Raw genomic sequence first — 26785 nt, 5'->3', positions numbered from 1 at the left:
GCAGGTAGTCAACCATGCGAGCTACGGAAGGTTAAAGAAACTTATATAGCCTGGGTTTGCTGGTTGGGTCACGACCTCGGTCAATACTGCGCCCCGATTAGGCGCTGTCCATAAACTACGTAGACTTTTTTTCGGCCATCTCAGACCCCCCCCCCTCCCCCCTCGTAGACTTTTGTTCATCCAAAATTTTCGAAATTTGTATGGAGCGTAGACTTTGGCCAGACCTCCCCCCCCCTAAGAGTCTACGTAGTTTATGCACAGACCCTTAGCGGCTCGGTACCCTACACAAACGCTAAAACGGTCATCAGTGAAGAAAGCTCTCGGTTGATAATTTAGAATAGGCTGCCTTAAAAGGGACATTACGCCAAGGAGTAACAAAAGTCTTGTCTGAAAATGACCTGCATGTACTATTTTTCACGAGAAGTCAGCAAATACTATCATTGAAGTTTGAAGAAAGTAGATATAGATTATACTTTTTTGTTCTTATACATTGTGATGATATATTCCACGTGATGCAAATCCTATTGCTAACTTAGAGTTTAAAGCGCTATTTAATATAATATGTTTCAAATTGTGATAACTATATTTGCTCAATACCTACACAACCATAACTTATTAAACATCCAAAATAATGACTTTCCAGGGCAAGAGAAATAAAACTAGTTTTTGTCATACATCTCAAGACTTTTACTATGCAGTGTTTTGGAAAGCCATTATTTTTTTTTTCACTAAAATGTTAAATATTCATAAAATATTATATTTTTGATCTATGATTTGTGAATTTTTGTACGAGTTTAGCTCACTCTTGATAAAGACAACGACTCTTAATTTCAAATTTGAAAATAATACGAAAATTATTAGATTTTTTAAAGCAATACCCTTGAAAAAATACGAATTTCTAAGGCGCATCGAACTTATCGAGGTACAACTGCCTATTTCACCACAAATAATGATTTGCATTACAATTTGCGGTCACAGAATGGCAATTTTGAATTGAAATAGTGTTGAGGAATATTTATTACATGGCGTTTTTCGTGCTTGATTATTGACATTTTGAGACTTAATCAAATATACATGATTAATTACGGATATACAACAAATATTTCATGATACAGTCGCAGGGCCCTGCTAACTGAGATTCGTTGATATTATGTTTCGTAAAACATACCGAGAAACATAATTAAGTATAGCATGATCCATATAGAACATAATTATAACATTTCAAAGATGTTGCATAGGCTCCACCTTCTGCGCTTTTTCGGTCGTATATCAGTCTGGAAAACGGTTTTGTTGCTTCGAACCAAAACATTGTTACTGGTCATATTGGAGTCATATTAATTCCTATAGGACATGTTGTGTTACTTGGGTTCGAATTGCACATTTAATTAGCTATAAATGATACAAATTTGAGCTCGATTGGATAGTTTTACATGAAGTTAGAGCGACTCCAATAAAATGTTTAATATTTGAGTGTTCTTCGTTAAACTGCTATATCTCATGATTGTGTGAATCAAATGAAATGAAATTTTGTACATTTATGACTAATACATAACTCTTTGAAAAACCTTTGACTTGACTTAAATACGCTCACAGAAAACAAAATTACAGCTTTTTGATTACTTTACGAAAAAAATCATTCATTTGCATAATTTTGCAAATGTGTAACTAGCGCTTCCTAGTGGCGAAATTTTGAAAAAAGTGGACCACTAACTGTAAGCCCTTCACCTACCAAACAACATTGTCGAAGATACCTACTTTGTAAGTGACCAGAGTTCTGAGAGATATGAAATTTAAAATTTGCTTGACATCTAGCGTTGCCTAGTGGTACATATATAAAACATGCTAAGTTTTATGAATTGCCCGAAACATTTTTAGCAAGTTGTAACCTTTTATAATGTCCACCAAAACATTCAAATGTTGATTACTTGTTCCTCAAATAGTTAAATATTATTTGGTACTAATTTGGGCTTGATTGATTAACTCTACACGAAATTAGAGCCCTTCTAGTAGAATACCTATTATTTGATTTCCGTTTATCAAATTACTGTACCTTAGGATTAAGCGAACCGAATTAAATTTAATTTTGAAAGTTTATGACTAATGTATTGGTCTTCATGTCCCGTGGGCTCGACTAAAATATGTCCAAAGGGAAAAAAGTGGCAATTTATTGAAAACTTTTCGAAAAGTTTTAATGATTTGAATGTTTTTTTTTGTAAATTTGCTACAACTTTGTAGAACATTTTGAAATTGTATAGAGAATAATTATGCAGCACATTTTAGGAAAAGCCACACTAGAGTGTCCGTACTCATTTCACATTAATGCAAAAAAAAAATTACGGAACTTGGCAGAAACATTTTTGTCTCCGTAAATACGACTCTAGACCCATTGTGCACTGAGAAGCCCGCATCCAGCAGTGCTCTGTTTACAAGTGGAAAATTCCTAGTAGACAATAGGATGCGAAGCTCAGCAGCGAAGCGAAAGTTATTTTTAGACGCAACCCGGTTCAACTTCTCGGGTTTGAATAAAGGGTGTTTGTGTGTAGTGGTGTGGAACCTGTGGAACCGTGTAGCGCATCTTAACACAACGAATGGATTATGATTTATTACATTTTCTGTACGTTTTTAATACATAAATTGGTGGAAAAGGCATATCTCAATTATTGGTAGCTTTTCTTGTTTTGCGTGTAGAGGGGCCTTATCGAGCTCGCCCTCGTCTGGCAGCGCGGCCTCGAGATTCTGCGCGTATGCTGAGGCGACATCCGGTTGCTTCAGTCGCTCTAGGTTGTACCGTTGCGATCGCCGGTACCGTACATTGTTGATGACGGAGAGTTTTGGGCGCAGTTTGACCATCACCGGAAAGTGATCGGAGTCGATGTAAGCGCCACGATAGGTCCTGACGTCGATAATGTCGGAGAAGTGCCGTCCGTCAATCAGAACATGGTCGATTTGAGATTCCGTGTGGTGATCTCCAGGTGTAATAAGGGAGGCTGTGTTGGACAAAAGTACTATGCATGGCCATATTTTTTGAGGCGGCGAAATCAATGGATCGTAGGCCGTTATCGTTCGTCTGCTGGTGGGCGCTGAACTTACCAATCGTCGGTCTGAATTCCTCCTCCTGGCCTACCTGAGCGTTCAAATCTCATATGATGATCTTGACGTCGTGGCTTAGGCAGCGATCGTACTCGCGTTCGAGCGTACTGCGCGTAAAATGCGTCCTTGTCATCATCAATACTTTCGGAGTGTGGACTGTGCACGTTCATTATGCTGAAGTTGAAGAATCGGCCCTTGATCCTCAACCTGCACATTCGTTCATCGATCGGCCACCAACCGATAACGCGCCTCTGCATATCACCCATCACTATGAAAGCTGTTCCCAGCTCGCGTGTGTTGCCGCAGCTCTGGTAGATGGTCCTCCTCCTCTTCTCTCTCCTGGTAGATGGTATGATTATTACTTCTAAACGTTCGCACCATGTCCAACACACCTCCTGCAGCGCTACGATGCCGAACCCGCGGTCCTTCAGTAGATCGGTGAGTGATATTCGAAAAGTCAAGGTTCTCAACCCTTAAATAAAAGATATGAATATTTGAAACATTTTTGTAGAACATTTCGATTTTCTAAAAAAAATCATTATGAGGTTCCGCTAGGGCGATTTTTTGAAAAATGGTCTTTTTTCATGAAAAGTCTCAAAAACTCATTTTTTCGTAATATTCTGATTTTTTTCAATATTTTTGTGTTTTTTTATGTACTTCTAGGCTGGAACTTCGGTCATAGGCTGACAGGGAAAGGGGGGGGGGGGGTGTTTGCTTCGGCAAACCTGAGCGTCTGTTCTCCAGGAGGAGCGGCTCACAAAAGCGTCTGAACCCCATGTTAGGGGCGGCTGATCTACGTCCGAGTGCCAGGGAAGGACTCTAAGCTCAACTGTGCACTATGGTCCTCCGGAAAGTAGGGGGTTGGTGTCAGGCCCTACGAGCCAGCCGTAAAAAACCATTGTAACGGAAAATCAGCAACAGAATAATTCGAACCGAGACCAACGGCAACGACCCCAGCGAACAAAAAGGACTTGCGATTGGAAACTCGGTACGTGGAACTGCCGATCTCTCAACTTCATTGGAAGCACCCGCACACTAGACTGCCCCAAAAAATCGATGTTCGAAAAGTCAAGGTGCTTAACCCTCAAATGAAAGATATGCATATTTGTAGAACATTTCGATTTTATAAAAAATCATTTAGGGGTTCCGCTGGGGCGATTTTTGAAAAATGGCCTTTTCTCATGAAAAGTCTCAAAAAATCATTTTTTCGTAATATTTTTTCAATTTCTGAATTTTGTCAATATTTTTGTATTTTTCTATGGATCTTTAGGCATTCTTGAAGGGGATAAGTTTTTGAAATATTGCATTTATATTGACGGCAGAATCGTGTTTATGTTGATAAAAAGACCAGTTTTTGAGAATTTTTCATCTAGATTTGACAAAAAATACTTGCACGATTTTTTATTTTCATTTTTGAAAGTTTTATTGTATAACTACAAAGGTTTGAAATTGTTGGAAAAATCCTAGAATTCACCTGAAAGAATAGCTGGAATGTATTCAAAAAGAAATGCCTGGAGGAATTTAAGAAAGAATTGCTAGAGGAATACATGGTGAATTTTCTAGAGAAATTCAAAAGGAAGCTCTGGGAGAATACCGAGAGTCTTCTCTGGGTGAATTCCTAAAGGATTTCCTGGAGAAATGTCTGAAAGCGCTTCTAGCATGCAAGTATGTTTGAACGGATTTCTGAAGAATTCTTGAAAGAATTTATTAAAAATTTCTCGGAGATAATTGTAAAATATTTTTTCGATGACTTCTTGGAGAGTTTCCTAGCTCCAGTATCTCTCTAAAACTATCTTAAAGAATTCCAATACAAATCGCTGGAGGAATTCCTCTAGAAATCCTTCAAGTAATTCAAAAAAATATCAGATATTCCTAGAAAAAATCTTGGGTGAAACTTCTGACCGAACCCCAGAATAAATTTCTGAAAAGATCCCGAGAAGGATTTCTGAACCATCACTACAGGAATTCCTGGAGCAATTTCGGAAAGAATTCTCGGAGCTATCCCCAAAGGAATTCCTGAAGATATCCCTGGAGGAATTCCTGCAGATATGCCTGGAGCAAACCCTGTTGGAATTCCTGGAGGAATTTCTGAAAAGAGGAATTCTATAATGGAAGCACTGGAGAAATTTCTGAAAAAAAAACGCATGAGAAATCCCTAAAGAAGTTAAAAGACAAATTTCTGGACGAAACGGTGGAGGAACTTCTGGACGAGTTCCAGGAATTCTTGGAGAAACCCCTGGAGGAATTCCTGGAGAAATTCCTGAAGCATCTCCTTGAGGAATTGCTGGAGGAAATTTTGAAGGAACTTCTGGACAAATTATTGACGGAAACTCTGAAGAAATTTCTGGAGGAATTCCTGAAAGTATACCTGGAGGAGTTCCAAGAGAAATCGCTAGAAGAATTCTTGGAGGAATCCCTGGAGGAATTTGAGAAACAATATTTTGAGTATTTCCTGGAGGCATCTTCGGAGAAATTCCTGGACGAATACCTGAAGCAATCCCTGGATAAATTCCTTGATGAATTTCTAGTGGAATCTCTTGAGGAATTCTAGGAGGGACCTATGGTAGAATTCCGGAGCAATCCATAGATAAGTTCCCAGAGAAATCTCTGGAGGAATTCCTGGATAAATTTGTAGGAGAGGAATTTCTGATGTAATACCTGAAAGAAACCCTGGAAGAATCCCTGGAGGAATTCCAGGATAAATTCCTGGAGTACTCCCTGAAGAAATTCCTGGATGAATTCCTGTAGCAAACCCAGGAAGAAATCCTGACGGAATTCCTGGATGAATTTCTGGAGGATTTCCTAGAGGAAATCTGGGAGGAATCCCTTGAAAAAAATTTGAGGAAACCTCTTGAGGAATTCTTAAAGAAATTTCTGAAGAAATCCTTGGAAGAATTCCTTGGGAAATTTTTGGAAAAATGCCTGACGAATCCATTGAGAAATTTCTGGAGAAACTGGATTCTGGAAAAATTCCTGGGAGAATTCATGGAAAATCTCTGGAGGAATTACTGGAGAAATTTTTGAAACAATTTCTGGACAAATTTCTGGTGGAATCCCTGAAGAAATTTCTGAAAGTATACCCTGAAGTTTTTTTTACGACGGTAATGGTACCGCGTAAAAAAATCGCGTAAAAAGCCGCGTTATTTAAAAAAAACGTCGTAAAAAAACGGCGTTATTTCGAAAACCGTCGTAAAAAGTCAAGTCACGTTAGATGAGATTCTGACTATTTTGCGAGTGTTTTTTTGCAAAAAAAAACTCGTTTCTTTACGACGGTTTAAAAACCGCGTTTTTTACGATGTTTTTTAAAATAAGGTGTAAAAAAACCGCGTAAAAAAATCTTCAGGGCCTGGAAGAATTCCTGGAGAACTCGCCAAAGGAATAATTTGGAGAAGGATTAATCCATGGAGAAATTTCTGGGCAAATGCCTAGAGCAATCCCTGGATAAATTCCTAGATGAACTCCTGGTGGAATCTCTAGAGGTACTCTAGGAGCGACCTCTGGTAGAACTCCTGGAGCAATGTCTAGTTGAATTTCTTGAGAAATCTTTGGAGGAATTCTTGGATTAATCCTTTGAAGAATTTTCGTAAAGAAATACCTGAAGGAAACCCTGAAGGAATCCCTGTAGGATTTTCAGGGCAAATTCCTGGAGGACTCCCTGATGAAATTTCTGGAGGAATTTCTTTGGGAATTTCTGAAAGAATTCCTGGATCAGTTCCTTGATAAATTTCTGGAGTAATTCCTGAAGAAATATCTGTTCCTGAATGAAATCCTAGATGAATCCCTATAAAAATCCCTGGGGGAACTCTTGGAGGAATGCCTGTAGGAATTCCTGGCGAAATCTTAAGAGAATTTCCTTGAGATATCTCAAGAGGAATTCCTGGAGGAATCCCTGTATAAATTCCATGAGGAATCCTTGGAAGAATCTCTTCCTTGAAGAACCAATGGAGCACTTTGAGGAGCAATCCCTGAATGAATTCCTAAAGGAATTCCTGCAGGTATTCCTGGAGGAATACCTGGAGGAATACCTGGAGGAATACCTGGAGGAATCTCTAGAGGAATTCCTTGAGCTATCACTAGAGGAATTGCTAGAGGAATTTCTGGATGAATCCCTGTATGAGTTTTAAGATGAATCCACGCAGGAATTCCCAGAAGAATCCTGAAAGAATTCCCGGAGAATTTTTTGGAATAAACCCTCGCAGAATTCTTGGAGGAATCCCAGAAAGAATTCGTGAAGAAATCCAATGATCAATTTTTGATGCAATCCCATGAAGAGTTTCTGAAGAAATCCCACGAGGAAGTACTGAAGAAATCGAAACTGTGAAGAAACCGTTGAAATTCCTGAGGAAATCCTGAAGGAATCCTTAAAAGAGTACGTAGAGGAACTTTTTGAGGAATCCCTGTAGCAGTTCCTGAAGGAATCCCCGAAAGAGTTCCTGAAAAAAACCAGGAGGAATCTCGGCAGGAATCCCAAGATGAATTCTTGAGGGAATCTCTAAACAGTTTCTTCACAAATTCCTAAAAGAATTCCTCCAGGGATTCACCCGGAAATTCCTTCTGTGATTCTTTCAGGAACAACTTCCAGGATTATTTTAAAAATGACTCCAAGAACTCTTCTTGGGATTCCTTCAGGGATTCCTCCTAGAATTCCTGAAGGAATCCCAAGAAGAATTCTGTGAGTCATTTTTAAAATAATCCTGGAAGTTGTTCCTGAAAGAATCACCGAAGGAATTTCCGGGTGAATCCCTGGAGGAATTCTTGGAGGAATTTGTGAAGAAACCTCATGATGAATCTCGGTAGCGATCCCAAGAGGAATTCTATAGAGAATCTCAGGAGAGATTTATTAGCAAATTCCTGGATACATTTCTGTAGGAATCCCTAGATAAACAAATCTGAAGAATTCCATGTCTACAGTGGATGGACTCTAAAGGATTTCGTAAAAAAAATTAAGAAATTCTTGGATTATTTTTGAATAATCTCTAGTAAAATTGTCTGAAAAAAAATTCTGGAAGACATTCCTGCAGAAATACTTCGAATAATTCCAGAAGGACTTATTGTAGCAATATCTAGCGGAATTCTGGAAGGAACATATGGAGAAATGCCCGAAGAAATCTCTGAAATCCCTGCAGCCTAATGGATCTCTGGAGAAATTTCTGAAGGAAATCTCGAAAACAGCATTTGAACAATCACTGGATCAACCTCTAAAGCTACCCCAGGACAAATCCCTGAATAAATGTGTGGTTGAATCCCCAGATGATTTTTTGAAGAAATTCAATTGAGGAATTCATGATGGAATCACTGCAGAATGTTATGAAAAAAAAATCATGGAGGAATTGTTTATACTCATATAGTTAACGAAACTAGAAACAAATCTGAACCAGTGAGTTTGATTCCTCAAAACTGCAATGGCGATTTGCATATACACATATCGGAGGCCCATGCAGCTTAAAAGTCATCTCAAGTCTATTTTCAAATTGCGCAGATTTGTTTTCTTTCTAAAAAATCTGTTCTACTTTCTTCAGACGACAAAAACAATCGGATATTGAAAAGACTTTGACTCCTGAAATTTTTACTATGTTTTACAGTGTGGTTTATTTGTTTTCGAACGCACTGAAAAACGATTTTTTCCGTACACCCTCCCTTTGGCGCATTTGCTCTGCCAGTGTGCTATATCGCTCGTTGAAAACATATCGCTTCTGCTTGTCCTGGAAAATCAACGTCGTCTTCCGTCCATCCAAATAGGCGGACCACCGTTTTCCACTCCGATGACTGTTTCGGGCTGTTGTTTTCGTATACGGGTAGTACAAAGTAACGCTACTGTATGTTTCCGGTTGGTCATGCTGTTGGGGAATAAGAGAATATGGTCTGATCGCTTTTTAAATGTGGTTGTTTGAATTAAATTTACCTTTTCCTGATTAATTTTCATACACAGCAATCCAGTTTTCATTAGAAATAATCGGTAATTTGCGTAGGATCCTTCCAGTTTTATGATTTCGGAATATTGCACGAGCTCAATTTCCTGCAAGAAGTCTACATCCATAATGAGCTGCCGAATGTAGTAATTTTCGTTGACTCGTTGTCGTAGTAATGAAAGCTGACCACGCACGTAAGAGATTTTATAGTCGAGTATGGGGTTTCTGAGCGTAATCTCCTCAGTGTCACTGTGTATGTCACTATAAATGGCCTCGAAAAAGGCGCAGCACCTATTTACAAATTCAACAGGAAGATGTAGAAATGCATCTATTGACAGGCATATCACGTTTTCTGATTTGGGCAGCCCAGTAAAAAAGTGTTCAAAGCTCATCAGCACAGCCTCTGCAGGTTTCATGTGTTGCACATAGCGAAGAAAAACTTCAAACTCGGACTGTTTAAGGCTGTCATGGAATGTATCACAGAGGTGGGTGAAGCTTAGCTCCGAAGTTTGCTCCAGATTGTCTTCAAAAAGTCGGAAATTAATGCCCTGTTGTATTTTGAGCATCTCTTCTAACACATCACTCAAATCGAGCAATCGTTGTCGAACATCATTGGGAAGAGAGTAAATGTAGAATTGTGTGTTATCTTTCAAGGATTTTTCATAGTACTGGTTATAGTTCACCAGTTGGTCGAACGAACTTTCGTTTGGCATGTTATTTTGTTGAGTAATGCAATCCATACTTGTGACATCGTCAATTTGGTCCTGTCCTACTGAACTAAAATAACTAAAACTACTAGAAGTGCTCGATAAACTACTCCGATAGCTGTTAAAACGGTTCTTTACCGAATTTCTAATTATAGTCAGCTCCTTGCTTTCCATGATGAAACTATCCTTCTTCTTGCGCCTGGCTATGATGGAGCGCAGCAGTTCAACAATAACAACGAGGTTGGCTTCAGGATTTTGAATATTAATCTTCACTTCGATGCAATGGCGTTCATCTTTTTCTGAAACTATTCGAAGTATCTGCAGATTACTAAAATCATACGACACCTCAAGATGACTGAAATGGCCCCGGTAGCTGAGCTGTTTTGTCTTCAGCTCTTCCGTGTAGAAGATACATCGCTCGAAAATGAATAGTTTTCCCTTATATTGACGGCCGAGTCGAAGATCGTTGAAGAATACTGGAAAAGCTTTCTTAAATTTTCCCTGATGCAATAAGTTAATCTGTAAAAAAATAATCCGCTATTAATACACTATAATCTCCCAAAGTAGTTCTTCAAACATACAGGTTTAATCCTTTCCATGTTTTCTGACTCTCTAGGGAATAGAAAGATGAACTGGTTCTCGCTGTTTTGCTCACGAAGAACTGTTGCTGGCTTTGGGACGCCGAAACCAAGCTCGACTTCATTGTCATCTGCTTCCTTACATTCAACAATCTCCACTATTTCCATAGATTCGTTCATGGTAGTGATGAAGCTTTCCATCATTTGCTTTGCCTGGAGAACCGAATTAAGCTGAACGCTAAGTTCGTCTCCGGAGACGGATTCACTGGAGCGTAATGCTTTTGCGATACTGTCGAGTAGTATTTTATACCTTGGCAATCGTTGAATTGGCTGAAGAATAAAGCTTTTGACGCCAAGCTTATCTCCACTACAATTCTGGCGACCTTCGAAGTATTGTGCGAACTGTTCGCATAACCGTTGCGACTTAGCATTGTAAAGAGAGTACAAAACATAACCGTAGAAAGAATCGTTTTCAATGTATTTGCAAAACACTTCCGCCAGTTTTTGTACGGCTTTCCCGCAATCGATGAGCTTGGGTAAGAAAACCGTTTGATGAAACTGATGGATGTATTCAATGTTTCCAAACAGATGATATTTCATATTCACCAACTGCACAGGAATGGGAAATGTGTCGAACACGTTACGAATGTACGTCGTAATTCCTCTCTCCAACGTGTTGATGTAGTTCCGTTCTGTTTCAATCAGCTCTTCGATAAGGTAAGAAAGTTTCCTGTTGACAATCGAGACGAATGATTCGGTAAAACCATAACGACGATCTATCACTGTTGTAATACTTACGTGACATTTCCGTCAACCTGAACGGGTTCTAACGAAATTTCCGCATCATAAAATACCGATTCTTCTGATTCGCTAAATCCATCGTCCGATTCGACATCTTGCTCCAGCTGTTGGTCTTTGTTATCGGTTGGCTGATAATATCCGTGCACGATGTAATGAATTGCATCCCCAGGCCAGTTTAATGAGATTATTGTGTTGCTTGCTTCGGCGGGAGTTTCATTCCAATCTTCCTCATAGTCTCTGTAAAGATATGCTTCGATTATTATAATATACCAGAAGAGAGAAAATCATCTTACGAATCGTATGAGTTAAGATATTCGGCCTTTTCCTTTGACAGCTGCAGGTATATGAACTCATTCCAACAATCGCAGATTTCGCCCACATCCGGGAGTACTTCTTCTTTAAAGTCAACGTCAATGTTTTCTTTGTCATCGATATGTTCACTGTGTGAATAGATAAACTTTACTATATTTTGGTTAAATAAAAAGAAAATCGGGTTAAGTACGGTTCCTTTGAATTCCACTAAGAATTTGCATCCTTTGACAGATACGTATTTCGACCTCAACTGTAAGGTCGTCTTCAGTGTCTTGTACTTGACTGGACCCCTGTCGAGAGAGTAGGAGCCGTGAGTTCGAGTCTCACCGAGAGGAGGAGTAACTTTTTCGTAAATTCCACTCAAATTTGTCCATTTTTCACTCACTGTAGTATATGTGAAGCCTAGCTTTTAGAATTAAACAAAATTTATTCTTCAGAAAAATTGTTCAGAAGTCTAGAATTTTTCGAATGGTGTGAAATTTGGTACGCAATACGATCACTAAGTTTAAAATGCATACTAAATCATTTTGACATGTTTGATCTTATAACCCTGACGTCCTGAAAAGTTTCTTCTATGATTCGTACTAGAATTCTTACTGATGAAAGTACCACAAGTGATTTCCCCTGGAGTTCATCCTGGAATTACGTTTAGAGTTTCTTTAGAGATTCCTTCAGTAATTTTTCCAGGAATTATTTCAGCAATTTGCTGAACTAGTCCTACATGGTTTTTTCGGAAAGTCCTCCAAGTGTTTGATTCGGACATTTTCCAAATAGTCCTGCAGGTAGGCCTCCGATGATTCCTACCAGAAATGTTCCAAGGTATTCTTCAACAATTCCTTCAACGAATCGTCCACACATTCCTTTTTGTATTCCTTTGTGTTATTCTGCAAGAAATCTTTTAGAAATTATTCCAAGGGTTGCTGTACGATTTTCTACAGAAATTTCTCCGCGATTTTTTTCAGAGGAATTTTCTAATTTTTTTCAGAAGAATTCATCCAACAATTCCTACCAAAATGCCCATAATTATTTGAACAAGTCATTTTATGGTAGACCACTTCTTTTGAAAGTGAAAGTGATTGATCCGCCTAGAAGTGGCAGTGAATTCCGATTTTTTTTCATAAGTACAGATAGCGTGCTTATATTTTCAGCAAAGTTGTGCAAAGTGTCAATGAGAAAATTTGTTAAACATTTTTTTGTTATATCTGCTCTAATTTTAGAGATATGGTTATTTTTTTGTGGACGGCTCACCAAGAATTGGTTTATAAATAAATAAATAAATAAATAAATAAGTTGAAGCGGGGCAGGCCAAGTCCCAGTGGGGACGTAGAGCCATAAAGAAGAAGAAGGAACAATGCTGTTCTGCAGATCTGAGTTAATTTATGGTCAATGTTTAAAAACAGCCCAAATCCACGTAAGGCGCTAAATAAACTACGTAGACTCATTTTTGGCCATCTCAGACCCCCCTCCCCCTCCGTTGACTTTTGTTCATACAAACATTTGAAAATTTGTATAGAACGTAGACTTTTCCCTGAATCCCCTTTCCCCCCTCAGAGTCTACGTAGTTAACGGAAAGGCCCAGGCCCGTGCACAGAAGTGGCGCAAAGGGAGGGGTTTTCCCAATTTCTGCAAAAGGCGGAAGGGCGCCTAGAGTACTCTTAAAAAATTAGGAATTTACTCGTGACGTAAACCATCAACGTACGTAAACATTTCATGACTGAATGGCAAATTTGACTCAATTTTACATCCATCATGTAAGTTCGAGTTGGTTGCACAAGATGTCAACAATCCTATCTGACCAGATAGGTAGAAACAGTTTTACATTTATCGTTCGTCTCACAACTCGGTCGTACAGCCGAGAGGTATAGCATGTGCCTCTCAATCATTGGACTAAAGTTCGAATCCAGGTCATTATTTTACTTACATATGGTTTATCTCTCGCTTCGGCTCTAGCGATTGCTAGCTCGATTTTATTTGTGATAAAAGACGTAAATTTGTGTCAAACGGGCTGCTCCTTTTATGTGCATCCAAGTGAACTTAAATTTACATGATTTTTTCTAAGAGTGTATGGAGCGTCGGTAATGGGAAGAGGGGGATAACACCCAATCCCCCTCCCCCCTTTTGCACGGGCTTGGAAAGGCCCTTATAAATTATTTTGACGGTGGAAAGTTATTATAAATATTAGAAACTTTTATGGCTTTAGCGGTTATAGTCCATTTTACGAGCCGATTTTACGAATGAATTTTGACAGGAGGTAGCGTTCAATAATCCGTGAAAACCAATATCATCATCAACATTGTTGTCACCTCGTAAAATGGCTCATTGTCTACTCAAAGAGCAAAGGAATCAATAGATATTTAAAACAAGCGAGGCAATGAAAGATTTGACAGTATTCGCTAGGGTGCGAACAAGTGTGAAATAGTTTTTTATTTAGAAGGTGAAAATTAGGCTTGAAGACCATTTATGAACAATAAATACATCGGATGCGTAAACCCTTTGCCGAACGTCGCCGAAATGGAAACGGGTTGGTTGATGGATTCAAACCACCACGCCAAGATAGGCATAAAGATTAGGCACACGAATGTCTAAGTATTGTTTTGTCATGATATGGGCATACCCTCATGAGTAGAGTGCGAATTCCGCAACAGCCACCGGTCGATAGAACAAGGTTGAAAACATTCCTTCCGAAACTCAGGGAAGCTTCAAAAACCTTTCGAAGGAGGCCCAGATTTGAAGGAGGAGGGGGTAAGTGCCCCTAAGCCCCTAAGACATTCTGGAATCAACGAAACCCCAAATGGTATTCCCAGAAATTTCTCGAAACGTATAAAAAGGAATTACGATTGGAAACTCGGTACGTGGAACTGTCGATCGCTCAACTTCATTGGGAGCACTGATCTACTGAAGGACCGCGGGTTCAGCATCGTAGCGCTGCAGGAGGTTTGTTCGACAGGATCCATGGTGCGAACGTTTAGAGGTTATCATAGGTTGAGGATCAAGGGCCGATTCTTTATCTTCAGCATAATAAACGTGCACAGCCCACACTCCGGAAACACTGATGATCACAAGCACGCATTCTACGCGCAGCTCGAACGCGAGTACGATCACTGCCCAAGCCACGACGTCAAGATCATCATAGGAGATTTAAACGCTCAGGTAGGCCAGGAAGAGGAATTCAGACCGACGATTGGTATTGAGGGATTTGCACAAAAGTGCACGCGGCCTATCGTTTCCGAAAGGTACAACCGCGGTTTTCACCCCCTGTTTACTTCATGCTTATGGGAAATAACATTGCGGCGTTTCCTATGGTGCGGCTGTTCCTTTCAAAAACGATATACCGCGTGAACTTTTGTGCAAAGCCGCTTTTTGAAACATTTCAACGACCGCGCGGTGTTTACGTTCAGTTCGTGTTCAAACTTCGTAGCGATCAGACGTACAAAGTGAGCGCTCAACTATATATACAGTGTTTTTTCAAGGACAACAATTAAGTGTTGTTGGAATAAAGTGAACAAAGGAATACGAACGAAAAAATGGCGGATGTGGAGCTCAGAAAAAACTCAGTGAGACTGCGTTTCGAACGAGGAGACCCAGAACCGACAGACGCGGACATTTTTTGTTTCATGAAGGATAAAATGGCGTTGAAATGTGATACTTTGCTTTCGATGTACAAGGAGAAGAACGAGATGTCGGTGATCATAAAATTCAAGAAGGAGGAAGATGCACAACGAACACTGATGAGGCTCCCAAATGTCATGGAGTTTCATTACAATAAGTATCAGAGTGCCAATGTTAAACTGTCTATGGCAAACGCCATCATGCGATACGTTCGGTTATTCAACCTAACACCCGAGGTGGAAGATCACGAGATTCAGAAGGTCATGGCGAAGTATGGGAAAGTTGTCCGAATGGTAAGGGAGAAATACGCGGAGGAGACGGGGTTTCCAATCTGGACGTCGGTGAGAGGAGTGTATATGGAGCTGAAGGATGACGTTGAAATACCTGGCACGGTGCTCATCAGAAATTTGCGAGCGCGGATTTTCTACGACGGGTTGGTCAACAAGTGCTATCAGTGTGGTAGTACCGATCATTTGAAAGCAGACTGTCCACAACGGAAAACGGTGAACGATCGTCTGAAGGCATCTGGACCTTCAAGCACAGCGACGTACTAGCAGGAGGACGATGGGTGAGGAAACGGGAGCCAACACACGCAACCGATAGTTCTGGCAGAACAGCAACGGGGTCTGGAGAAAATAGCGTACCACTACGTCTCTGCCAGTAACTAGTACAAGCAGCCAGGCGTTACCATTAGCAGAAACACAAATAACAGCGAAAGAAGTAGACCAGCCCAAACCTAGCAGCGGTTCGATGACGCTCTCCCAGTGTCAAGCAATGGAGAGCGCGAAGAGAAACAGCGTGGACAACGGCGGAAACACAAACCCAGTCACGAGCGGAGCACCATGCGTCTCCAGCACACCCTCAAGGAAGGGGGAGCGACACGACGATAGTATGCGACGGTCAGAGAGCGAAACACCAAGCGTTTCCAACACTGACGCAAGCGAGCAATGGAAGGTGAAAACAAAACGTGGGAGGAAGCAGGCAGCGAAGGGGAAAGAGAGTAGAGAGTCCGAGTCCGAGCACTCAACAACGGAGTCAGACCATCAAATGGACAACAGCGCGACACAAGGTCGCGGCGCAAAGGGGGTAACGACGAGGAATAAGTCAAAACAACAAAAACGATGCAAGGTAGGTGAGATTCCTGATACACCGACCGCCTCACAGGTCAACGAAAGCAGCAGCCAGTTTGAAATGTTTGAGTAGAGATAGATAATCAAAAGAAACCTCAGAAATGAATTTTGTTATGAATATTGGTAGTATTAACCTGAACAGCAGCACAACGATTGTTAACAGATACTTGTTACGCGATTTTATTTTCAATAATGACCTCGATGTAGTATTCCTACAGGAAGTATGCTACACAAATTTTTCTTTTGTTTCATCTTATATTCCGTATGTTAATGTTAGTGAGCATGGTTCTGGAACTGCCATTTTGATAAGAAATACGTTTGACGTTGGACAGCCGTTGCTAAGCTTGGACGGACGAATATCCTCCGTAGTAATAAACGGGATAAATTTTGTGAATATTTATGCTTTTTCCGGATCAAACCGTAGACGGGAACGTGAACAATTGTTCGCAAATGATCTTGCCCCACATCTCGGCAAGGCGGACATATCTGCTAGCGTTATAGGTGGAGACTTTAATTGTATCGTGGATGGGAGTGATTGCGTAGGGGAGAACAAAAATTATAGCCCGGGACTTAACAATTTGGTGCAGTCATTCAACTGGAAAGATGTAGCCTCGGTTCTTAACAAGCGTAACTTTACTTTTCATCGTGGGTCTTCTGCTTCTAGACTTGATAGATTTTATGTTTCCTCGTGTATCATGAATAACATTTCGAATTTCAGTACTAGCCCTGTGGCGTTTTCAATGAGAGTCGACCAATCCGCAATTATTTCGAAAGGTAGAGGGTACTGGAAAATTAACAGCACTATTCTTATGGATGACAACACAGCGCGCGATTTTGAAAACAATTACGAAATTTGGAAAAATAGAACACAATATTCATCAAATAAATGCATATGGTGGAATGATATACTCAAAAGCAAATGTAAACAGTTTTATAGAACGAAAAGTTGGGAATTGAACAGTAGAATATTTGCAGAAAAAAGCTATTTCCAGGGCAAGTTAAATGAATGGATGGACAAACAGAGCAAAGGGGAAAATACTCTATTGAATGTGGGGATGATCAAATCAAGATTGCTTGAAATAGAAACGAATCGATTGAAGCATTTCGGAAATACAATGAACGACCTTACGTTAGTTCAGGGAGAAACTATGAATGTTTATCAAATAGCAGCACAGATCAAGCGTTTGGAAAGTAATGGCGGATTCAAGTTGATCAAAGATAATTCTATTGTTGTTGATGTTAGAGAGTTGAAGAAAGAAGTGATTAATTATTACACCACGCGATTCAGGTCAGAGGACGTCACAGATCTCCCAAATGGTTTTAATGATCCACTAAACAATATCACGGATTCACTGGATGACAACGACAGGGAAAATTTGACAAGGCCAATAACATTGATTGAACTAGAAAATGTGCTGAAACTTTGTGCTAAAAAGAAATCGCCAGGACCCGATGGATTGACGTATGAATTTTATAGGAAAAATTTTGATGTTATTAAGCACGATTTACTGCAAATTTTTAATCATTATTTGTCTGGTACCTTTTGTCCACCAAAAGGTTTTGCAGATGGGATTATAACACTCATTCTTAAGAAAGGAACTAGTAGTAGATCGTTGGATGACTACAGACCCATATCTTTGATGAACTGTGATTACAAACTGTTTATGAAAATTATTGCTGAACGGTTATCGCCAATTATGGAAAAAATGTTATCAGTAGGACAGTCAGCCTGCGTAAAGAATAAGTCATGTATGAATAACTTGAGAGACCTTCGACGTGTATTAACCAAATCTTGTGAAAATAAACGATTCAAAGGATACCTGGTAAGCATAGACTTGAACAAGGCTTTCGATAGAGTTGATCATCAGTACTTGTGGAGAGTACTTGATAAATTTGGCTTTCCTCAAACTCTCATTGAGTGTTTGAAAAATGTGTATAGTATTGCAACTTCCAGAGTACAAGTTAATGGATTCCTTACCGATGAAATTAAAATAAATAGCTCTGTCAGACAGGGATGTCCCCTAAGTATGATTCTGTTTACCTTATACATTGAACCGTTAATAAGAAGAATTTCGGAAAACATAACAGGGTTTTTAGTTTATGATAAATTTTTGAAGGTAATTGTTTTCGCCGACGATTTCAACATCCTCATTCGAAATGATGACGAGTTTGATCGTGTCATGAGTATTTTTGAAGATTATGGTATTTGTGCTAAAATACGTATCAACCTGACAAAATCAACGTACATGAGATTCAATCAAGTAAAAGTGGGTCCTCAAAAGATAAAAGAAGTGGACTGTTTGAAAATTCTAGGAATAACTTTTTATAGAAGCTGGTACTTAACTGTTAATTCAAATTATGATACAGTAGTGAATAATATAAAATTTTGCTTGAATAAACATTACGTGAGGAAGCTGAATTTGTATCAAAAGTGTTGGATTTTGAATACATTTATATTATCAAAAGTCTGGTACTTGGCTCAAATTTTTCCACCCTTGAATAAGCACATTGCACAGCTTAAATCTATTTGCGGTAAATTTTTGTGGCACAGTTTTATTTTCAGGGTCGAAAGGAACCAAACATACTTAGAATATTCTAAAGGTGGTTTGAAGCTAGTAGATCCAGAGGCAAAAATTAAAGCTCTTTTTTTAAGAAACATTCTTTACGATCCAGACGGTGGCGATACGATCTTAGAAGAGAAATATTTACTAGAAAGTAGGAACTCACTTACTCAAAGGTTAACAAAAAACGCAAGGGAATGGATTATAGAAGGGAAAGGATTAAAGGAACAATATGATTACAATTGTACTAGGCTCTTGTACAACTATTTTGTAAGTGTGAATAACTGTAGACCAAAAGTTGAACAAAAAATTGATACAAATTGGCCAGAGATTTGGGAGAACATTAATATGAACTTTATTTCAACTGATATCAGATCAATAGTTTTTTTCTTTTGCTAATGATTTAATTGCTAATGGTAAAAAGCTTTTTACATATAACATTCGCAGAAGTTCAGAAAGTTGTCGTAGGTGTGGTTTGTTGGATACTAATTTTCATCGTTTAAAAGAATGTCCTAAAGCAAAGATCATTTGGGAATGGTGTACTTCAATAGTCAGAACGCGTTTTAATATGGATGTTGTTGATTTGGAAGATCTTCTTCCGTTCATGATTTGCAAATCATCGCAAAAACAGAAAGCTGCGTTGTGGCTGTCCATGAAAGCGATTTCATTTAATTTGAGAGCTTCAGAACCGTCGCTTTTTGTTTTTAAAAAAGAAATAAGAGAAGAAAGATGGAACAACAGAAAAATGTTTGCCTCAGAATTCGGATCAAATTTGAATGTATGTTAACAATCGTTAGAAGCTGAGATACATAGGTTAAGGAGTTAGTCGTAAGAACGTAATATGTAGAAGTTTGTAATTCGAATTTTATACACAATAATAATAAAAAAAAAAAAAAGAAATCTGACAATAAGTTTAGCGCCCACCAGCAGATGAACGATAACGGCCGACTCATTTATTTCGCAACCTCCAAAAATATGGCCATACGTAGCACCTTTTTCCAACACAGCCTCCCTTATCGCTACGCCTTTTCTGGTACCGGCGACCGCCACGATACAACCTAGAGCGACTGAAACAACCGGAATTCGCCTCAACAAACGCGCAGAATTGCGAGGCCGCGTTGCCAGACAAGGACAAGCTCGATGAGGCCCCTCTAGAGGACAGCTGGAGTATAGTGAAAGCAGCCATCAACGACGCAGCTGAGAGCACCATCGGGTACGTGGAACAAAATCGACGGAACGAATGGTTCGAAAAACACGAAAATTCTATCAGAAGCTTAATGCTTCGTGCCGCGAGCCGAAATATGCAGGGATAAAGACAGGGGCCTCTTGACGGACGGACGAGAGGTGATCGAAAGGTGGAAGCAGCACTTCGATTAGCACCTGAATGGGGTGGCGAACGTAGGCACGAGAGATCACGGCAACGGAAGAAACGACGACGCTAGTGCAGCGGAGGACGGAAATGAACCAACTCCCACGCTGAGGGAAGTTAAGGATGCCATTCACAAGCTCAAAACCAACAAAGCAGCTGGTAAGGATGGTACAGCAGCTGAACTCATCAAGATGGTACCAAAAAAGTTGGTGAACTATCCAGTTCATTCGAATCTCGCCGGGGATTGCGACAAGGTGATGGACTCTCATGCCTACTCTTCAACATCGCTCTGGAAGGTGTGATGCGACGAGCCGGGCTCAACAGCCGGGGAACGATTTTCACATAATCCGGTCAATTTGTGTGCTTTGCGGACGACATGGACATTATTGTCAGAACATTTGGAACGGTGGCAGAGCTGTACACCCACCTGAAACGCAAAGCAGCAAATATCAAAACAAAGTCAAAAACAAAGTACATGCTGACTTCGGGGATGAACCAGCCCCGGGCTGAAAATCTCCTTAATAAAGAGAGAGAAAAAAAAGTACATGCTGGTAGGCGGAACCGAGCACGACCGGATCCGTCTGGGTAGTAATGTTACGATAGACGGATATACTTTCGAGGCGGTGGAGGAATTCGTCTACCTCGGATCCTTACTGACGGCTGACAACAACGTGACCCGTGAAATTCGGAGGCGCGTCATCAGCGGAAGTCGGGTCTACTACTGATCATTATTTTATCTTTTTAATTACAACAAACAGAGCGAGTTGGATCTGTGGCCACTCCACACCATCAATGTAGGGTCTCCATTTGGCCTAGTGGTTAAGGCTATGGATCGCCAATCCGGAGACGGCGGGTACGATTCCCGTTCCAGTCGGGAAAATTTTCTCTACTCCCTGGGCATAGTGTTTCATTGTGCTTGCCTCACAATGTACAAATTCATGCAATGGCAGGTAAAGAAAGCTCTTCAATTAATAACTGTGGAAGTCCTTAAATAATACTAAGTTGAAGCGAAGCAGGCCAAGTCGCAGTGGGCCATTGGTGAACGGTCCTTTTCAGGATTACCAAACATTATTCCTCAAGAGTTATGAGTCGGCTAATGAAAAGCAACAGACTGAAAGCCTAGCAACAGTAAGCCGGTTCGGCCACTAATTGTTCTTCTCAGAAGTATACAACGTATTGCTAAATCCAGAACTTTTCACGAGGTACTCCAAAATGATCGAACGTTTCGTTTTCCAAACATTACTTTTGCGACTCCCTAGTCTGTCGTCACTTCACTTTGCGTGGAACAATTGAAGCGTGTCTGCAAGCGGTTGGGGTTGCATCGCGAAACGATGTTTGGGAAGCTTTGATCTATAACGCCATTCAATATTTTACTAATTTTATCCATTCTATAAAAAATCTTTTACAGAAGAGTATTGTGTTGTTCTTTGCTGTTCATGCATCGCTCCTGTAAGGGGTGAGTATTGTGGATTTACCGGCTAATTGTATTCTACCGGTTACTTAAGTAGCCGTTACAAAGTAGCCGTTTTCATATAAAAATCAACTTGATTGTCAAAAACTAAAGGTCGCTGAGAAGCTAGTGGCAACGAGGAATAATTTTTAAGTTACTCTTTTTATAAAACGGCTACTTTGGAGGCCATACTGAAGCGACCGGTAGAATACAAGTAGCCGGTAAATCTACAATATGACAGCATAATCGATCGCGTTCGCTATTGTCTCACGTGAAAATCAAAAAATAGATGCGCGGGTATTTAGTGTTCAGTATTGTGATGTTCTTTGGGTTTATTAGTGTGTCATTTGTTGCGTTCAGTTCATTCCTGCGTGGAATGGGCTAAAAGTTTCTGCTCCCTGATGGGGTGGAGACGCGCGACAGGATTTCTTTTATTAGATATGTTTCTTATAGGAAAGTGGTCGATTGTGCGCGAAAGTTAGTGTCTATTGATCCATTGTCAAATCATATCACCAACCATAGGTGACTCCCAGACTGACAATGTACCTTACCTTACTAACAAAAAATTTCTTCCTGAGACAAACGTGGAGATGCAGCGATTCGCGGTCTTTTTAACAACGTTTGTCTTACTAACATTCCCTCCCTTCCTCGATGACCATAAGGACGTGGCCGTCGCCGTTATTGACCTTAATAAAGTTGAAAGTTGGTTCAGAATTGGCTGAGTTATAGCAGAAAAGTGCCTAAAATAGGACCCTTGCCGAGATGGTTCCACTTCCCTATTTAGAAGAATTGTCAATGACTTGAAATCGGAATTTCGTTCTAGCCTTTGTCCCACGTCAATCTTGCGGTTATGTTTCATACATAAACCACCCCTAGTTTTTTTATAAAAATACGTTCCATAGGTTTTTTCGTGCTTTACGTCATCACGTATCTAGCATGCACTAGGTAAGAAACAAAACCAACTCATTATATACCATTTCCTTAATGAATTTTGGCAAAAATACACATACATCGTTTTTGTATGGCGCCAGTTTGACGTATCTGTTACTTTGGATTTTGGCTGGATACGTCGTTTGGTTTTCTCATATATCAAAACGGTGTATCTATCAGTAAAGTTGTAAACCCCAAAAAATAGATACGTCGTTTTGAAAAATATACCTACTTAGGAAACAAGTGAAGCAATAAATCATCAAAAATTGATGTAAATTCTTTAATTTGCTTTATAAATCGTACATGCTGCTGATAACCCGGATTTTTTTTATATTTGCGAGTTCCGTAGGATTGGAAAGTTATGCTTGAAATCACCAGCAAACCTAATAGAAATACACTAGAACTCCAATGGCGCTGTAGTCGCTTTTCAAATTCAATTATTTCAATATCTTTAATTGCAATAATTGACTATTTTTAGGTTTCCATCTTGTAGAGGATCTTTGGTTTTGGTAAACAAAATTATTTGACACTTCAAGTACCGCTACTGACGCTGTAAGAGCATGGAAAACTAGATGTTAGTCACACGAACAGTCGCGACATTGGACTTCTGTGGCTAATTGTTCTAATGAAAACCTTGATTGCAAGCAAAAAAAAAATACTGAAGTTAGTGATTTTCATTGAGAAATCAAAAGATTTTCCGTAAGTTTGTCTGCCTGGCTTCTGGAAGAATGTTTTATGCAAGCATATCTTGGCAGCATTCACCTATAATAATGATCAAAATACATTCAGGTCTGATTTTATAAGTTGTAAAATGTACTCCATCAGTGCATTTTGGGCCGGGTTCACCTATAATCCAGTAGGCTTTCCGAACATCAAATACACACAATACGCAATATACCGCCTCTACAGGAATGCTTTTGCGGAAACTCTACATTAACTTATTTAACTTAGCTACACTTAAAGTTAAAGATTGGTTAGCCAGGAATAGTTTGGGTTGACCTAAACAGAAATTATACCTACAACAAACGAAAAATGAACAAGGAACACCAAACTTGTTATCAGTGCAGTTTGCGGGGATTTTTGCGTGAACCAAAATACATTCTTGACCATTACCATTCATCGCTATCTTCCGTTATCTTATCTCGGGATAGATACCACAACGCCGTCGACAAAGGTTTCTCCGCTTTTGCTGTTGCTGCTACGTCGGCTGAAAATGACCCATCTGAATCAGCATCCTTCTTGGTGTGTTTGACTTTTTTCCTCTTCGATGAAAATCTATCACTGATTCGCTCGAAGCGATTACTGGCGCGACTTTCAAACTGCTGCACTAGCTTTCTCACACTGAAATGCTTTTCACTTGCTGAAAGTAGGAAGTAGAAAACAGATCTAACAAACGCCACTCACGTTCAAGCACTTTCGATTCACGGTTGCATCATTTACGATAAGAGAAAATATTTTTCACTTCCGCACTGACCTGATCGCTTAAAATACTTCGATGTTTCTTCCCCTTCCACTGGGCTAACGCTCCGTTCACTGAACATCAACAGTTCACCTGGACTTCTGAACCCCGCACTCATGGCACACGTGTTCTCCGTCGCACGATTATCCCGAAAAAGCTCGCCAATTACATCCGCCAACCGAAATCCGTCTTTTGCGCACCACGACCATCGTTATTATGGGCAAAAATTCGACAAACGTATTTCCAATAACCAGTAATGCGCGAAATGGAGCGTTCCTCGTACTGATAATGGGTGCTATCAGTACCAGCCAAAGCCGTGGACAAAATCTACATCACAGATATCAGGTGCTTGTTATTTTCAACGACACAGTTGTGTCCTAACGGACGCAAGGGCATGCACAGCACATGTGTGTGTGTGGAGTCGCTACCGGATAAACAAGATGCTGTGAGAATCTTATCAACACAAGTGGGTATGCAACCCTAGTACGAATATAAGACTAGGACGACAACGAATGCTAGGAGAATCTGAGGAAGAGCCCTTAAGCCCACCACAACTTCTCGACTGCCTTGGAACGACCAAGCTATTAGAGTAGGCGTGAAGCGAGTGGCAGACTGTAGTAAGATTGGATTGGATTGGATCCGGTAGTCTACTGGACGCCCGTGGCAGTATGTTTTACAGCATGCTGTATAATAAGCTGAGCTTTTACAAAGGCATAAGTTTATTGTTTGTAGCTAGCGTACGGTAGATGTCCCTGATTGCCAATGCATCATGCGCATGCTCCATACGTAGTTTTTATTTCATTTCACTCGAATTCCCTGTATGTAATCATTATCATTTTTTTTGTTAATAAAAAAATTTTACAATAAACTTTCTTTAAAAAAAACAAAATACAATTTGTAGCATATATTGAAAATAATTACATATAAAAGATTAAAAAAAAACAATTATTGAAAATACATGTAACTAGAAATTTGATTTTTCGTAAAATAAGAAAGCTCCTTGAAAAGTACAAAATGGATCTGAATGTACATCTGCTCAACAGAATAAATAGGTAGCAGAAATCTATGAGATTTCACCAAAATCTCAACAACAGCATTTCTTGGTAGAACATTCTTGGTAGAATGTTCGGTGACGGAGTATCGTACAATCTGTCATAATTATCATTTAATTATCAATTCAATATTATCCTTTGATTCGTTTGTACAATTATTTGTGTTTGAACTATTTGTACAATCATCATTTGATTGACTTTTCCGGCTTGTATGAAGTTGATAATAAATATTAACTTCTTTTCCTGATCATTTTAGCTGTGTAGTATCGGTAGTAGTCTTGGTAGTAAGGACTGTATCGCAAATTAACTATAAACATATAAAATGATCTATCTCGACGCACGGTTGGTCTTTTAATTTCGGTTCTTCTATGAAATCTTTACAATATAGTTAAGTTTAGACCAGCTTGAGAAAAATTTGAAAATGTTTAGTATTATTGAAAATATGGTTCTATGAGTATACCACACAAAATAACAATCTTTACAAACTGCTTTTTTTTAATTTTTTAACGTTTCAAATATTTGTTGCGATAAAAAATTGTACGGGGAATAATCTGGAAAATAATTATTATTACTAGCAATTATGTACACATAACATATCACTTAAAACCGACTTTTAAAATTCTTATTTTGGATAGAAAAACTTCCAACATTAGGAATATGGTCTATCCCAAAAAACACCTACTTTTTGGTCGAACTTTGACGCTCTGTTTTAAATATCTTCAGAGGTTATAAAATTCCGTTCTCTGGTAAAACTACCTCTTCAATAGATTTAAATACATACCCAATCGAAAAAAAATGCAAATTTCAACTTTATGTATTTTTTTATTTGCGTAATCATTCTTTGAAGACGCATAAAAAAAGAAGTCCTCGAAAATGGCCTTTTTTTTCTTGATAAAAATAATTTTCCTATATCATGAGCATTCTGTAAAAGAATATATTTGCGCAAAAATAAGAGAAAAAATTGGATATTTTCCCTCAGTTTTCACAATTCTAAGTTTTTAGGAGGTGTCCAAAATTTTAAAAACATATGTGCAACCTTTGAGATAAAAGTCCAAGTTAAATGATTATTTTTTAAAAATCAGAACTGTCATTCTTTATTTAAGAGATATCTCCAAAAATAAAGTTTTGTTTATTTCGAACAGATTATTTTTCAGGCAATTGTGAAGGTTTATAGTTAATTTCCGATACAGTCCTTATAGGGTGTCCCAGAAAGTATGGGCACAATTTTGCAGCTCTGCCATTTGGGAACCCGAGTAGAAGTAAAAATCAAAACAATATCATCATTTGATATTCCTCAGTGAAGTACTCAAGATCATAATTAGTTATTGGTTTGTTTGACATAAGAGATAAAAGATCAAAAATTAGGAAGAACATAATAACATCTTATTTTGATATTATAAGATCAGACTAATATCTGGGGAGATCTGGGCTGTAGCACATCAAACCAATATCATAAAATGATCTGACAGATGGATTAGAGTAAAAAAAAATAAATATGGCTGCGACCAGAATCGAACTTATGACCTTGTGATTTATGAGCAGTGACATTACCACAGCACTACGACTCATATCTTAAACTGGATGGTAACAAGAGCATCAAGTTCTAGGTTTCCCGAGGTGTTTGCGACTCATGGTAGTTATGTTGGCTTGACCCCGCCATGTTGTAGATGAGTGTGTGAAAGAATTGATTTTGATATTGAATAGTAGTTTTCAGATCATACAATATTCGGATATTAAAGGTGAATGTAAGAAAGAACTGATTTTGATCTTAAGCAGTAATTTTCAGATCTTTTGATTTCTGGATGTTGCAGATGGAAATGTGAAGAGC

General features: G+C 39.2%; 1 protein-coding gene across 1 annotated transcript; it reads right to left on the bottom strand.

Moving 5' to 3' along the window:
- Positions 1–8653: 8653 nt before the first annotated feature.
- LOC109431534 (uncharacterized) lies at positions 8654–24471 on the bottom strand. The gene is made up of 7 exons (XM_019707762.3): positions 23921–24471; positions 23560–23806; positions 11379–11525; positions 11083–11322; positions 10288–11014; positions 8993–10225; positions 8654–8927 (listed from the first exon to the last, which is right to left on the bottom strand). The coding sequence occupies exons 1-7, from the start codon at positions 24021–24023 to the stop codon at positions 8679–8681; spliced, it is 2946 nt and encodes a 981-aa protein (XP_019563307.3). The 5' UTR covers positions 24024–24471; the 3' UTR covers positions 8654–8678.
- Positions 24472–26785: the final 2314 nt, after the last annotated feature.

This window comes from Aedes albopictus, chromosome 3 (assembly GCF_035046485.1).
Source record: "Aedes albopictus strain Foshan chromosome 3, AalbF5, whole genome shotgun sequence".
Classification (NCBI taxonomy): domain Eukaryota; kingdom Metazoa; phylum Arthropoda; class Insecta; order Diptera; family Culicidae; genus Aedes; species Aedes albopictus.
Note: the sequence above shows the minus strand (reverse complement) of the source record. Positions and strands in the feature narration are given on the sequence as shown.

Coding starts and splice junctions, on each gene's coding strand:
- LOC109431534 (XM_019707762.3), bottom strand. CDS start 24,023: ATGAGTGCGGGGTTCAGAAGTCCAGGTGAACTGTTGATGTTCAGTGAA. Junction 23,807..23,920: donor GAAGTATTTTAAGCGATCAG/GTCAGTGCGGAA, acceptor TCCTACTTTCAG/CAAGTGAAAAGCATTTCAGT. Junction 11,323..11,378: donor TATCTTAACTCATACGATTC/GTAAGATGATTT, acceptor ATATCTTTACAG/AGACTATGAGGAAGATTGGA.